The sequence below is a fragment of the Xenopus tropicalis genome, chromosome 5 (genome assembly GCF_000004195.4).
Source record: "Xenopus tropicalis strain Nigerian chromosome 5, UCB_Xtro_10.0, whole genome shotgun sequence".
NCBI lineage: Eukaryota > Metazoa > Chordata > Amphibia > Anura > Pipidae > Xenopus > Xenopus tropicalis.
The window spans coordinates 146,481,206-146,496,911 of NC_030681.2; the positions used below are offsets into that span (position 1 = coordinate 146,481,206).

A 15,706-nucleotide genomic window follows, 5' to 3' on the forward strand; every position below is an offset into this window, starting at 1 on the left:
TAAACTCACTGCAGTGTATCACAAGTTGTAGGGCCACTTCTCTACTGTTCCCTTCATTCCGGCCCAAGTTGGAGTGATATCCCCCCCCCCCTCCCAGCAGCCGATCAGCAGAACAATGGGAAGGGAGCAAGATAGCAGCTCCCAGTAGGTATCAGCACTCAATAGTAAGAAATCCAAGTCCGGCTTGGGACTCCTCCAGTTACATGGGAGTAGGAGAAACAATAGGTTAGCTGAAAGTAGTTCTAATGTGTAGCCCTGGCTCCTTCTGAAAGCTCAGACTCAGGCACACTTTACTGCTGCGCTGCAAGTTGGAGTGATACCCCCCCCCCCCCCAGCAGCCGATCAGCAGAACAATGGGAAGGGAGCAAGATAGCAGCTCCCAGTAGGTATCAGAATAGCACTCAATAGTAAGAAATCCAAGTCCGGCTTGGGACTCCTCCAGTTACATGGGAGTAGGAGAAACAATAGGTTAGCTGAAAGCAGTTCTAATGTGTAGCGCTGGCTGAAAGCTCAGACTCAGGCACAATGCACTGAGATGGCGCCTACACACCAATATTACAGCTACAAATACATTTGTTGGTTCAAGAAAAACATTTTAAATGGCAGAGGGAATTATTTGCTATGTAACAGTGTCATTAACAAATAAAAAGTACCCCATGGCAGGATCTCTTTAAGAAAGGAGCCATGAGTAAAATTTGACATCAGTTTATCTCTATGTCCCTTGTATTGTAACCAGCTTATCTTGTTTCGACTATGCAAAAATGGACCTTATGGAACACGCAGCCCCACAGTACATTATTTATATAATATCAGCACTTCTGGTGATGTTTCTGACCTCTTCATTTACATTAAGGGGTAGCTCACCTTTTAGTATGATGTAGAGAGTGCTATTCTGAAACAATTAGCAATTGGTCTTCATTTTTTATTATTTGTAGTTTTTAAATTATTTAGCTTTTCATTCAGCAACTCTCCAGTTTGAAACTTTAGCAGCTATATGGTTGCTAGGGTACAAATTACCCTAGCAACCAGGCAATGGTTTAATTAGCAAACTCAAATATGGGTGGGTCTGAATAAAAAGATAAGTAATAAAAAGTAACAGTAACTATGAAATTGTAGCCTGACAGAGCAATAGTTTGTTGGCTGCCGGGGTCAGTGACCCCCATATTGTGTATAGTACTAAATCAAACAATTGCAGACACGTTACCATATCTGCTATTAGACTCCATACAATTGTGGCCGGTTACCTAGGCCTCAGCAGGTTGCCATTAAGAGCAGGGGAGATACAGAAAGCCATTATGTGGGCAGGATAAGTGAAGTAGGACTCACCACTTCCCAACCACAATCCCAGCCTCACAAACTGGCACTGAGGCCAAAGTCAGGGTATTGCTGTTTAGTTTAGTCTCTTGGCTTTGGTACAACAAAGAGATGCACTGCGTCTTGTTATCTGGGAGAAAGAATAGGAATTCAAGAATCTTAAATGTCAACAAAATTCTCTGTTATATTTTAATGACATGTTTATCCTAAGGGTGGAGACACATGGAGCTACTAGTAGCAGCTACTTGTCGTGGCTACTAAAATAGACAATGCTGATCATTATTGATAATTGTCTCTGTGTGTGTTTCTTAGCACGGAGCACGGTCTATGGCAGGGGTCAACAAACTACGGCCCCCGAAGGTCATTTACCCGGCCCCCGAAGGTATAGACAAGGGCCTGAAGGCTCAATGACAAATATTCCATTTGTATATATCTTTTCACCTAGTTGTGAGTTAGAGGGACCCTGCTTCAACTGCTAGGTCTTGTGTCAAAAAAGTGTAGAAACCACTGCTATAAAGCAAGGACTGTTGGCAGAAGCATGAAACGCGTCAGGGCATTTTCTTCTATTTTATCTTTTTAGCCGACCGACAGTCCCATGGGGATGGGCCGTAGCACAGAAGTTGGTCTCCTACCATAGGCTGGACTGATGACACCCATTCGTGTGAGCATAGCGCAAAGGCAAACTCATATGGGGACAGTACCGTGAAGTACCACATGCAGGTGAAATCTGCTCTGCGTGCCCCTGGCCTTAAACCATCCAGCCATAAAGCATATAAAGCAAAATATATTGTTCTAACACTATGTATGTGCCACTGGATAATAATAGGGATTCATATCTAAACACTATGGGGTTATGTAATAAAAGGCACTAGGTTTGAACAGGTGCAGTAACACATAGCAACCAATCAGCAGGTCACCTGTTTAAAAGCAAACATCTTATTGGTTGCTATGGGTTACTGCTACTGGGCAAACTTTTTTTTTTTTTTTTTTACTAGTTACTTTACTACTAAAGTCTGTTTCTTTGGTTCAAACAAGGCGCTGGGCCCATACACAAACCAGGGCCACACACGTTAGGGTACACCAGCCAATGAATGGACAAAGGCGTGTGGAATAGTGGATCGAGGTAGAAGATGTAAAAGAGCAAAGTATATGGATAAGAATATGCCAACTTGATAAGATTCTCTGATAAGTGACTCAGTAGGAGATAACTTGGATTTTTGTTTTGAACATACAATTTCCCTTTAAATGGCAAAGTGATAAATGTCCTAATGAGATTAGAAGTATTTAAAGCAATTACCCGCCGCTCCAAGTCAGACACACCCTGCATCGCTACTAATAAGGTTTGTGCAAGCTTCAAGCACAATGCTGTAATTAGGTAACTGCACAAAAAGCTCATAAGCCGTACATTTACTGGCAAGCACCACGTTCCTAGCAGGTCAGCCAATCACACTCGCTAGGTTATATCAGCCAATGAGCAGAAAGAGGTGTGTCTTTTTCACTCACACTTCTTCCTGATACAGAACCTGCATTACTTCCTGTCAGGTGATCATGAAGTCACACACAGAACATCACACAATGGCGGTACATGGAATATATCCAAAACATTATATTTAGATATATCAGCATAGTCAGCCAGATCAGCAGGGGTGGGGCTTAGGGAACGGTTCCAAATCATATTATTACATTAAACATCATGGAAAGGCTGAATGTTTTTTAATTGATGTATATTGCAAAGTTGTTTAAATTATGTTTCCTTTTCCAAAAAGCTCAAGTTGTTTTTGGTTGGAGTTCCCCTTTACGTTTTCTAATTTATATTTAGAGATACCCTTATAAGGAAAAAAAATAGAGGTGATATAGTACAAAAGCACATAGGTTCCCTTTTATGGAAAACTAAAATATACAGAAATAAGATCACTTGCCAAGGTCCACAAATGATTAATGAAGTGGAAAAGTTCTCAAAAAATGCCCAATAGTATTGTAAGGACTCCCGGGGCTGTCTCTGCTATATAACATTGTTACTGGCAGCATCATGATTTGAGGATCTGCCTACAAATCAGAGAGAAGGTACTGGCCATTAAAAATTACAATTTCCTGTGCAATAAGGACAGGCTGCGTATGGGCGCCATGGACAGGCTGCGTATGGGCGCCAAGGACAGGCTGCGTATGGGCGCCAAGGACAGGCTGCGTATGGGCGCCAAGGACAGGCTGCGTATGGGCGCCAAGGACAGGCTGCGTATGGGCGCCATGGATAGGCTGCGTATGGGCGCCATGGACAGGCTGCGTATGGGCACCATGGACAGGCTGCGTATGGGCGCCATGGATAGGCTGCGTATGGGCGCCATACCTCAGTGCAGCACAATAAGGGGTACCCCTTGCATGACATTACCCTTAGGGCTGTTAGTAATCAGGATAAAGTGTCTGTATCCCAGTGAGTGGGTGTAAGGTAACATTAGGTGACACAACTATGTCTGGGGAGATTAGGATCTCTTCCTTCTTGCGACATAATCATGCCTTTATTTGAAAATATATTTACTTCGACTAAACTGAACGTGGGAATTACAAGTATGTGCAATCAGCTAAAGGGGAAATGCAAACAGGAGTGGTGCTGTTGTTGGTCCTTTAGTTCTGTGGGCAGGAAGGAGATCACATGCACCCATTGCTTTGGTGTTTAAATACACGTTATTATGTTTCCAGGGGGTCTAATATAGTTGTGCGGAATGAGCTGAACTACACAGATGGCTACCAGACTATGGGATGGGTCTTCTTTGGGGGGGTTCAGCCTTAGAAGCTGTTTGGGATTAGGATAAAACCCGGGGTGAACACTTTTTCTACAGACACTATAGACCAGGGGTGTCAAACTCAATCACAAAAGCGGGCCAAATTTTTTATTAATATACTTAGTAATATACTAAGGGGTATATTTATCACAATGTGTAAAAAGAGTATGACATTACCGGTGATGTTGCTCATAGCAGCCAATAGATGCTTTGCTACTGTTGACATCTGATTACTGATTGGATGCCTTGGGCAACATTACTGGTAATGCTTCACTCCACGTTTTACACAGCATGATAAATATACCCCTTAGTCTTAGTTACTATGTGAGGAAAATGGAAATTGATCAGGCTGGATGGTCAGATACACTCACCAAGGGCCACATAAAACAGCCAGGTGGGCCGGATTTGGACCCCGGGCCTTGAGTTTAACATATATGCTATAGACCTTTAAAGTCCGAAAACAAAAAAATAAAATAAACTCAATGTCTAATCACTGAACTTGAACTACCTTACTATTTTGCATTCTTCAAAAGCTGGCAATCAAAAAAGTTGTAACCTTATTTTTTTTTTTATTTCTTTAATTTCTCTGTTTAGCATTAGCCCTCCATCATGAATGCTGCTACTGCTACTTGGTTACTAGGGTAAATAAGCCCTGACGATCAGATTGCAATCTATATGTCATGCCTGAGTGTGGTCTCCTTCACTACCATTTTATTGCAGCTTTTAGTTCCCCTTTAAAGCATCACTCGCAGAGCAAATAAGTGACATAAGTAGAAGAGTTCCCGATCAGACGGTGCAGGCATTTGGGAGGTAGGGAACCATTGTTCTATCTCTCAAGTCTCTCTTCCTTTCGAGGCGGTTGTTTAAAATAGAAACACAAAAGGAAATGTAATATTGGAGCCAAAAACTAAAAGCATTATCTGCTGAGGAAAATTGCGCCTTATGTCTGAGACGATCACCCTGCAAATTATTTATACAGCGATTAGATATAGAGTTACAGTAATGCCAATTGAACCTGCCACCTTGAATGAGCTGCTTTACCGCAAATGCAACACAAACCTGCCATTACATCAGGATAGCGGGACAGCCCCGAGCAATCAATGGCAGAGCTGGGAAATCCTCAGGCCAGAGGAATTACTGGGCGCTCCCTCCAAGCCTACATGACTGGCAGATTTCTCTCACGCTTCAGATAGGCAACACTTTTGAGTGCCCATGAGATCCCCACATACATGCCCAGATTTGATTGGATAGCTTGGCCGATTATAACCAAACTGCCCAATCAATTTTTGAGCCCCAAACCCGCAGCAATAACCCGGACGGACAACCCGAATTTTACTTGCTTCGACCCACTACCTGACCCAACCCACAACTGCCTTATCTGCTACCTGATCTGTCACTGGGCACCATTGAACAGGAAGTGTTGTTGCTGCGAACCGGAAGTGACATCATCAGATGTGGGCAGGGGGAAAACAAAAAAACTAGGCATGCACCAAATCCAGGATTTGGTTAGGTATTCGGGCAGGATTCGGGCTTTTTCGTCAGGGTTCGGATTCGGCCTAATCCATGGTCCTGGCTGAACCGAATGCCAATTAGCATTTGGAAGTGTTAAATGTTAGGAGGAAAAACATTTGTGATTTTTACCCCTTCAGGATCCTAATTAGCACATGCTAATCCATGGTGGTGCACACAAAAAATGGGGTTCCTAAAAATAATTATATATATATATATATATATATATATATATATATATATTTATTATAATAATAATAATATAGAAATGTAGATAATGCAGGTAATGTAATATAAGATTGGAAATATGAATAAGACCAAAAACCTGACCCCAAGACCCACCGACTCACATCTTTACCTGCATCCAAAAATTCTACCTTCAGCCTGCAGAGCACCTGCTTTTCTTGTGGGTAACGCACGGGTACCTGAACCGCAGAAGAAAACAATAAGAAACCTTAGCTAATCTTTATTACAGATCTTTTGGGCTGCACATCTATGACTATCCTTGTATGGCCACTTGAATGGCACCTGTCCAGTCAGCCCATGGGAACAGGCCAGTGTATGGGTCACCATTACACTTAAGGTCCCCATACACCATAAGATCAGCTCGTTTGGCGATGTCACCAAGTGAGCGGATCTTCTCCAGATATCCCCCACCTATGGGTGGGCGATATTAGGAAAATCCAGGGTAATTCGATCGTTTGGCCCTGGGGCCAAACAATCAAATTATAACAGTGAGTATAGGAAAAGTCGGTCCAGGGACTGCATCAACGAGCCGTGCAGTCCCCGATGCGACTAGATTTTCTAACCTGCCCAATCGAGCTTTGGCCGATTTCAGGCCAGATATTGGTCAGGCAGGCCCGTTGTTAGTGCCCATACACGGGCCGATTAGCTGAGATCAGTCTAAGGGACCCATATCGGCAGCTAGAATCGGCCCGTGTATGGGGACCTTTAGTCTGAACTGAAAACCTTGTTGACTAATGAGATATATCAAGGCGTGCAGAAGATGACTGGCCAGCCCTAAGAGCAATACACCCTACTCCTCTTCAGCTCATCGTACAGCTGGATCAGTGCTTTATGGCCATCTGTGTGTGATGACTCCACATTTCATGCAGTGGTTCGGTCCAGAGTCACAATAGTAGCCAGAAGCCTGCCCACTGACTGAATAGCTGCACACAGTAATCCCCCGCGATCACCGCAGACAGACATTAGTCCGGGAAAGCTGGTCATGTAATGTGCGCCGTATAATCACATGACATGGGATAGAAGTACTAAGAAGATGCTAAGGGCTTGCTGGAGATGACTTCGAGGCCAGGCAAGTTACAGTGACCCTTAAAATAAATAAATTGCAATTGAGATGATCCGACCATCTCAATTTGGCCCGCCCTGACCGGAGGCCAAAGCTGGTAAAAATCAACTAGTTTGGTGAGCTAGCCAATAGAGTGTATATACAACTTAGCGTTAAATGAGAAGTAAAGGTTGAATCACTGGGGGGTGCTAAATGTTAGCAACCCCCCCTACCCTACAGTGATTAAAATCACTTACCCTGGGTGCTCCTGTTAGCAGAAAACTGCACTGTCCTGGGGTAATTCTCAGCCGACACGTACAGTAGGGATAGGAGGTGCACACCCGGCGCAAAGAGGCAGCAAGAAGATTGCTCTGTGGCGCTCATGAAGTTGTACCCCAGGCCGGGGCAGATTTCAAGGGTGATTATAATCCCTAGGGAGCAGGTCTGGGACTGGGACTCAAAATAGGCCCTGGCATTCTAAGTACACAGAGGCCCAAACAGCCCAATAAATAGTGAGTGTCTATGGCACCTTACAGCAGCCCCTCTGGCATTTGCCTGAACCCACAGATTGCCAGTCTGGGCCTGCTATGGTGGTGCCTAACATTTCAACCTTTCCTTTTCCTTTAATGGCACAATACATATGGCATAACTTAAGTTTCCAAAAGTTGACATGCAGTAGTATTTATTTTGCAATATCACTTCTAGAACATTACATGTAGTATCCATTCTAGAAGAAAACACATCACGTCATGCAGTAACATTAAGCTTCTAGAACAGGGCACAAAGTATCGTTTAGATTCTTTAGAATTTAGTATAACTGTTTCTAGAAGAACGTGACATGCAGTATGGCTTAGAACGTGACATGCAGTATGGCTTAGAACGTGACATGCAGTATGGCTTAGAACGTGACATGCAGTATGGCTTAGAACGTGACATGCAGTATGGCTTAGAACGTGACATGCAGTATGGCTTAGAACGTGACATGCAGTATCGTTTGGATTCTAGAATAAAACTTCATACAAAGGTCGGTTCCATGCCCAGGCGTTACTTTCCCTAAACAAATAATTTGCATGATAATTTTACTCTCCTTTTATGAGATTAGTACAAAGGGAAGTTTGGGCAGGAGAAAGCCTATTAAATGCCCTTCTATTGGCTGAAGTGCCATTACCAAGACCCCCCTAATGACCTTTATCTGAAAGCGGCATGTCCCACAGTAGTAAAGGGGGACCCAATACACAGTGATAGAGTAGGGGAAGCCCTGAGCAGTGACGGCAGCCGGCTGGGAGAGCAGTGCCTAACCCCAGTCTGAAACAGCAGCGCAGCGCAGCGAGGCACAGTGAGAAGCTAAAGTGTGCCTGACATCAGCCTGCTGGCCCTATGCCACTGCCACTGGGAAAACAACAGCTCTGTGACTGCCACTGGTAACGATGGCTAATGAGGCAAAGATGAGGGCTTTCATTGTGGGGCATACACAGACACAATGACAGTAACCTTTGGCTGGCTGCCAGAGCAAGGAATGGGAGGTACAGTTCAGCAACAGCTGCAAGCCTTCAGTTTCAAAGTCCTCGGACTAGGGACTCTTCCAGCGCGATGTCGCAATGCCAGATTACAGCCATAGCTGAGCGCAGTGTAACAAAAACTGGGAAAGAGCTGCGACTACGTCAGGATTCCTCCTGTATACACATTAACCCATTAGTGACGACACAGTCTCGGCTCTGCTTATTAACGCTGAAAGCGACAAGAAGGGTAAAATCTGTAATCTACTGTTCTTCCTACCGAGGAATTACCCCAGACGTAGCCCCACAAGGCATCTTTGCAGCAGCTAAAAAAACATTTCCCCGACTACTTGGCCACAGCTTCCCTTTTACAGCTGTGCTCATCTGAGTAACCAGTATGGCTGCCTACGTACAGATACACCTATCCACTGGGTACAGTCACCTACGGAGAATTAACTGGGGAAAAAAAATCAATCTAAAACCAACTTCAGTTCCTGGATACATTATCCCTTTAAACTGGTATCCAACATATTGGCACAAATACATCTGGGAGAGCATAGACATACAAAGTTTTATTCTGTATACCCCCCCTATACCACGACTACCCGCGCACCAAGCCACAGGGCACGTCACAGTCGTGAAGGGGTTAACCAGATGAAATCAATATTAATAGAACCCCTGGAGCCACGTAGGATGATTAAAGGTACAGCTCCCCGTATAAAGCACGACAAGGCGAGGCAATTAAACAAAAAGCCTATAATTTGCCAAATTTAAAGGGCCGGGGAAGCGGAATGCTGGTTTGCTGATTCAGTGCCATACGGCTGCTGCTGAAGGCCAGACCCACGGGAAGTGGCGAATCCGGCGGGACCCCCGATATTGGGAGGGGAGCCCCAGATATGAGTGGCACAAGGAACAGACTGGAGTTGAACTATAAGAGTAGAAAAGTTGTGAGCAGAAAGCAGTAAAGGGAAAGCGCACTCACCAGGTCCAGAGACATGTTTGGCTGCCGTACACACCCAGCTGAGCTCGCTGACTGTGGGAGTGGATAATAAGGAGAGAGGCAGGAACGACGAGGAGGATTCGTGTATTAACATGACTTGCCTCCCGGCTTCAGGTAAGGGTTTTTTTTTTTTTTTCCTTTCGGGGCCAGCCGCTCACTGATACAGACAGAGGCAGTGCCAGATCCTCATTCCTGGGCAGGGGGATGTGAGCCGGAGTGCAGGGAGATTCCTCCCCAGACAAGGGGAGTTGTGTGTGTGTGGGTAGGACAGTGTTTATACCTGCCAGATGTCTCCGGGCATTACCCTCCTGTCTTAAAGCGCTAGCACCATTCACAGTCACAGCAATAAGCCTTTTCTGACTCTTGAAAGAATGTAGCAGAAGTCAGTCTTTTAATCAGTCGGCTTCTGCTACATTGTTTCAAACTGTCGGAGCCCCCCCCAGGGCAGAGAACGGAAAGTGACGCTGCGGTCAATAGCCATTAGATATATGGATAACTACAAAGCCACTGGAAATGTGTATTTCTTAGAATTACAGTTTCTTTCGTTGTGGGCGCAGTTACCCTTTATAAAGAAAATGTATACAATGTCATAATATATATATATATACACCATTTATACAGGGGTATGATATATAAGATTACAGGTATGGAATCCCTTATCCGCAAGCTGTTATCCAGGAAGTTCTGAATTACAGAAAGGCCTTCTCCCATAAACTCCATTATAAGCAAATAATTTCAATTTTTAAAAATGATTCCCTTTTCTCTGTAATAATAAAACAGTACCTGTACAGGTATGGGATCCCTTATCCGGAAACCCATTATCCAGAAACTTCCGAATTACGGAAAGGCCATCTCCCATAGACTCCATTATAAGCAAATAATTCTCATTTTTAAAAATGATTTCCTTTTTCCCTGTAATAATAAAACAGTACCTGTACTTGATCCCAACTAAGATATAATTACCCCTTATTGGGGCAGAACAGCCCTATTGGGTTTATTTAATGGTTAAATGATTCCCTTTTCTCTGTAATAATAAAACAGTACCTGTACTTGATCCCAACTAAGATATAATTACCCCTTATTGGGGCAGAACAGCCCTATTGGGTTTATTTCATGGTTAAATGATTCCCTTTTCTCTGTAATAATAAAACAGTACCTGTACTTGATCCCAACTAAGATATAATTAATTGGAGGCAAAACAGCCCTATTCGGTTTATTCAATATTTAAATGATTTTTAGCAGACTTAAGTTATGGAGATTCAAATTTCAGAAAGATCCCTTATCCGGAAAACCCCAGGTCCCAAGCATTCTGGATAATAGGTCCCATACCTGTACCTTATTTAATGTTATGGTAAGGCTTGGGCAGTTTCAGCACTATTGCCCACCAACTGCTACATGTATGTTCGGGAGTGATAAATGGGTTGCCAATTTGTTGACCAACACTGCCCTAAACCTGCCCCTAACCAAACCGCCCATCACCAGAGGGAGAGGAGCAGCCCCAACATCAGACAGAGAGCTGCGGGGGGGTTACCTTGTACTGGGCAAAATCAGTCCTGCCGCCCGCCCATTGGGTAATTGGTCAGCCCAAACCTGCCCGACCTGCTGGCCCACACATTACTTATGTTCGGGCCTCTCCAGATTGGGATCAGCATTGGCTACCCACAGTAGGAATGTACTGAATCAGTCATTTTTGAATTCAGATGATTGCCGAATTCTCTGCAAAAGATTCCAGTTATTGAGTGTTTGACCATTTCTACATGTAGAGTTCCTAGGGGTATAATGGCCCATGTGGGGCAATGGGCAGGACATGCCATAGAACACTCAGAGTAGCAGGAATGATACAAGCCTAAATGGGGATTGTTAGCTTATATGGCTCATTAGCTACTGATCTGCAGGGTGCCACTTTTTGGGTGGTATGTCTGTAATACCCTCTATGCTGCAAGGTACTATGTTCCCCTTACAAGAAGCCAGCAGAGGGCATGGCCAAGCTGCCAGGGGGCATGGGACATTTGAGAAAATATAAAGTAGACATCAAGCTAGAACCCCCATAGCATTAAATGGGATTATACATAGCAGATGTAGGTGCCCATGCTTCGGTGAGGGTGCAAGGCAGGCCATGATTGGGCACGCACCTAGGGAGGCAGATTCCTACTTCATTTGCAATTGGTTTTCATGTTTTATGATTTTTCAGTTATTTAGCTTTTTGTTCCACATCTCTAATTTGGCATTTTAGCAGTTATCTGGTTGCTATGGCCTTGTATACTTTAGCAATAAGGCAGTGGTTTGAACATGAGACTGGAATATGAATAGGAGAGGAACTAAATGGTAACCTCACAGAGCAATCGATTTTCGGCTACTGGGGTCCGTCCCCCCCCGTAGAAGACAAAAGGCAAATAATTAAAACCAAACCAAATTCAAATAAATAATGAAGACCAATAGCAAATGTGCTAGGACTAAGGCATTCTAGAACATACTAAATGTTAACTTAAAGGAAAACTATATCCCCAGAATGAATACTTAAACTGAATATATATATATATATATACAGTGGAGGAAATAATTATTTGACCCCTCACTGATTTTGTAAGTTTGTCCAATGACAAAGAAATGAAAAGTCTCAGAACAGTATCATTTCAATGGTAGGTTTATTTTAACAGTGGCAGATAGCACATCAAAAGGAAAATCGAAAAAATAACTTTAATTAAAAGATAGCAACTGATTTGCATTTCATTGAGTGAAATAAGTTTTTGAACCCTCTAACAAAAAAAGACTTAATACTTAATGGAAAAACCCTTGTTTGCAAGCACAGAGTTCAAACGTTTCTTGTAATTGATGACCAAGTTTGCGCACATTTTAGGAGGAATGTTGGTCCCACTCCTCTTTGCAGATCATCTCTAAATCCCTAAGGTTTCGAGGCTGTCTCTGTGCAACTCTGAGCTTGAGCTCCCTCCATAGGTTTTCTATTGGATTAAGGTCCGGAGACTGACTAGGCCACTCCATGACCTTAATGTGCTTCTTCTTGAGCCACTCCTTTGTTGCCTTTGCTGTATGTTTTGGGTCATTGTCGTGCTGGAACACCCATCCACGACCCATTTTCAGTTTCCTGGCAGAGGGAAGGAGGTTGTCGTTCAGGATTTCACGATACATGGCTCCGTCCATTTTCCCGTTAATGCGAATAAGTTGTCCTGTGCCCTTAGCAGAAAAACACCCCCAAAGCAAAATGTTTCCACCCCCATGCTTGACGGTGGGGACGGTGTTTTGGGGGTCATAGGCAGCATTTTTCTTCCTCCAAACACAGCGAGTTGAGTTAATGCCAAAGAGCTCTATTTTGGTCTCATCAGACCACAGCACCTTCTCCCAGTCACTCACAGAATCATTCAGGTGTTCATTGGCAAACTTCAGACAGGCCTGCACATGTGCCTTCTTGAGCAGGGGGACCTTGCGAGCCCTGCAGGATTTTAATCCATTGCGGTGTAATGTGTTTCCAATGGTTTTCTTGGTGACTGTGGTCCCTGCTAATTTGAGGTCATTAACTAACTCCTCCCGTGTAGTTCTAGGATGCTTTTTCACCTTTCTCAGAATCATTGACACCCCACGAGGTGAGATCTTGCGTGGAGCCCCAGAGCGAGGTCGATTGATGGTCATTTTGTGCTCCTTCCATTTTCGAACAATCGCACCAACAGTTGTCACCTTCTCTCCCAGCTTCTTGCTAATGGTTTTGTAGCCCATTCCAGCCTTGTGCAGGTCTACAATTTTGTCTCTGACATCCTTGGACAGCTCTTTGGTCTTTCCCATGTTGGAGAGTTTGGAGTCTGCTTGATTGATTGGTTCTGTGGACAGGTGTCTTTTATACAGGTGACTAGTTAAGACAGGTGTCCTTAATGAGGTTGACTAATTGAGTAGAAGTGTCTAACCACTCTGTGGGAGCCAGAACTCTTAATGGTTGGTAGGGGTTCAAAAACTTATTTCACTCAATGAAATGCAAACCAGTTGCTATCTTTTATTTAAAGTTATTTTTTCGATTTTCCTTTTGATGTGCTATCTGCCACTGTTAAAATAAACCTACCATTGAAATGATACTGTTCTGAGACTTTTCATTTCTTTGTCATTGGACAAACTTACAAAATCAGTGAGGGGTCAAATAATTATTTCCTCCACTGTATATATATATATATATATATATATATATATATATATTTTATAATGTTAAATCGGCAAAATGCAATATATATCAGTAAATATCACAGCTCTAACTGTAACAGGAAGTAGTGGGAGAGTAAAAGGCAGAACTCTGTCCATTCATTGGTTGATGGGGCCTAGCATGTATGTGTGCCTTGGCTTGTTTGTGTGCACTGTTACTCCTATGATCCCAGGGGGCGGCCCTTAATTCCTAAAATGGCAGTTTTCTATTTATGATTACCCAATGGCACATAAAAAAGTATATTTGACTGCAGGTTGTATTACCCCAACTCCCCATGTTAAAAGTTATTTCTTTCCCCTTGGCCTAGTTGATCTGCCTCCATTCTGGTGTCAATTATGCCCCAATGGTGACGTCCTAACCATGATTTGATTCGCTTGGTGCTAGCCTAATGCTGCCTATGTACATACTGCCATAGCCGTACCGATCAAAAAAGGTTTCGTATGACTTCCAGTAGGTGTGTGGGTCCCCGGGTCCAGTTAAAGGTGCAGGTAGCACAGGTAGGTTTAGGTAGCAGGGACCGGCATATAGCAAGTCAGCGGGTCTGAGTAGGGTATGGGTCGGCCAATTGGACCTGCGCAGGGCCCAACTATATTACATATAAAATTTTTAGTGTGGATGGATCACCTGTAGATCCAACAGGATCACAGAATCACCTGTCAAAGCTTCAGTGCTTCCCAAATTGTGGGACAGAAGTTTAACTGCAGGGCCAACACTTAATAAGGGGGGCCCAATGTGAACAGTAATTATATGAGTAGAACTGCAGCACGGGGATCGTTATAACAATTCCATGGTTCCATGTACAGCATTGTATAGGCCAATATCCATAGTACAAAGATATTACTAGAGATCAGCCACCAACGCACCTACTGGAAATCGTTAATCATTTTTATAAGTGCGGGGATGTCAGTATGTGCATAGGCAGCTTTAGACTTGCACTGAACTAATCAAAGTGTCAAATTAGCAATCCTCAGGTTGCACAATCATTTATATTGTAAGCTTTACGGGGCAGGGACCTCTACCCTCTTGTCTCTTTGATTCTTAACTTATTAACTGTACCTTGTATTGATTGTTATACTTTGTATTTATCGATTATTTATTTATTTTAAACATTTTATTGAAGTTTTGCAATAAATATGTAGGATGAATAATGACAAATTATTTAAACATAGGTTGTACAACAATAGTCACATTCGACAGTTTGTCCTTCAAAAAGATAAGAAATGAAAAAAATAGAATGCTTACAGAGAAACAAAATAAGTAATTTAAATAGAGAAAAACAAAACAAAAACAAATTAACTAACTTTGCCCAGTGGATAAACTATAAAAAGAAAAGGAAAGAAAAGTTTCCTAGAGAGCAAAATCAAGGATAATTTTGCTTATATGTTGGTGAATTATTGAAATAAATCTATATATGCAGCATTTTATAAATCTGATCCTTATTACTTATATCTATAGAAATAAAGAAAAATGACCATGTAATTTTAAAAGGAATCCTGGATCATCGGTTATTATTTTAATAACCCCCTGTTGTATTAATCTATTCTACTGTACAGCGCTGCGTACATAAGTAGCACTTTATAAATAAAGATATACATACGTACATGTAAGGACGCTATTAAAACCAGGATCAGAAGAAGCCACTAGGGGGCACAAGAGGAAGCCTATACTAAAGCTATTACATACACAGAGAAAATATTGTGAGCATATACCTTCCTCTACATTATACTTGTGGATAGTATAATATGCCCCTATCAGACCATATCAAATTGTGTTTTATAGTTAATATGTTCTTTTCAACTACTCTAATGTTTCATAACAATACAAAAGTCTATGGTTAATAAATATATAATGAATGCCCAGTGTCTTGAATAAGAGTGTTACCTGTGCCCATTAGGTGGCACTACAATCTAAAGCAAAGCCAAAATTAGACATGTTCTGTCACTCAAACTTGAACACTACAGGGTTTTGTACCAGAAATGCTTATATTGCTAAGTGCTAGATTTTCCCAGGAGCCGGATAGGATAAAAACACAAGATAAAAAGGAATTAATCCCCACACAGCACTTTCCATTCGAATCAGTGGGAAGTGGTTCTGAGCAGGTAGCGACATAAGTTGGCCAGA

General features: G+C 42.7%; 1 protein-coding gene across 2 annotated transcripts in view; it reads right to left on the minus strand.

The window, feature by feature from the left end:
- cd2ap (CD2-associated protein) overlaps nucleotides 1-15,706 on the minus strand; it is a 69,920-nt gene that overhangs the window by 34,270 nt on the left and 19,944 nt on the right. The window contains exon 1 of one of the 2 annotated variants that reach the window (XM_031901546.1): nucleotides 9,367-9,455. Within the exon in view, the coding sequence (XP_031757406.1) occupies nucleotides 9,367-9,381 (15 nt within the window). The 5' untranslated portion in view covers nucleotides 9,382-9,455. 2 annotated transcript variants of the gene reach the window in all.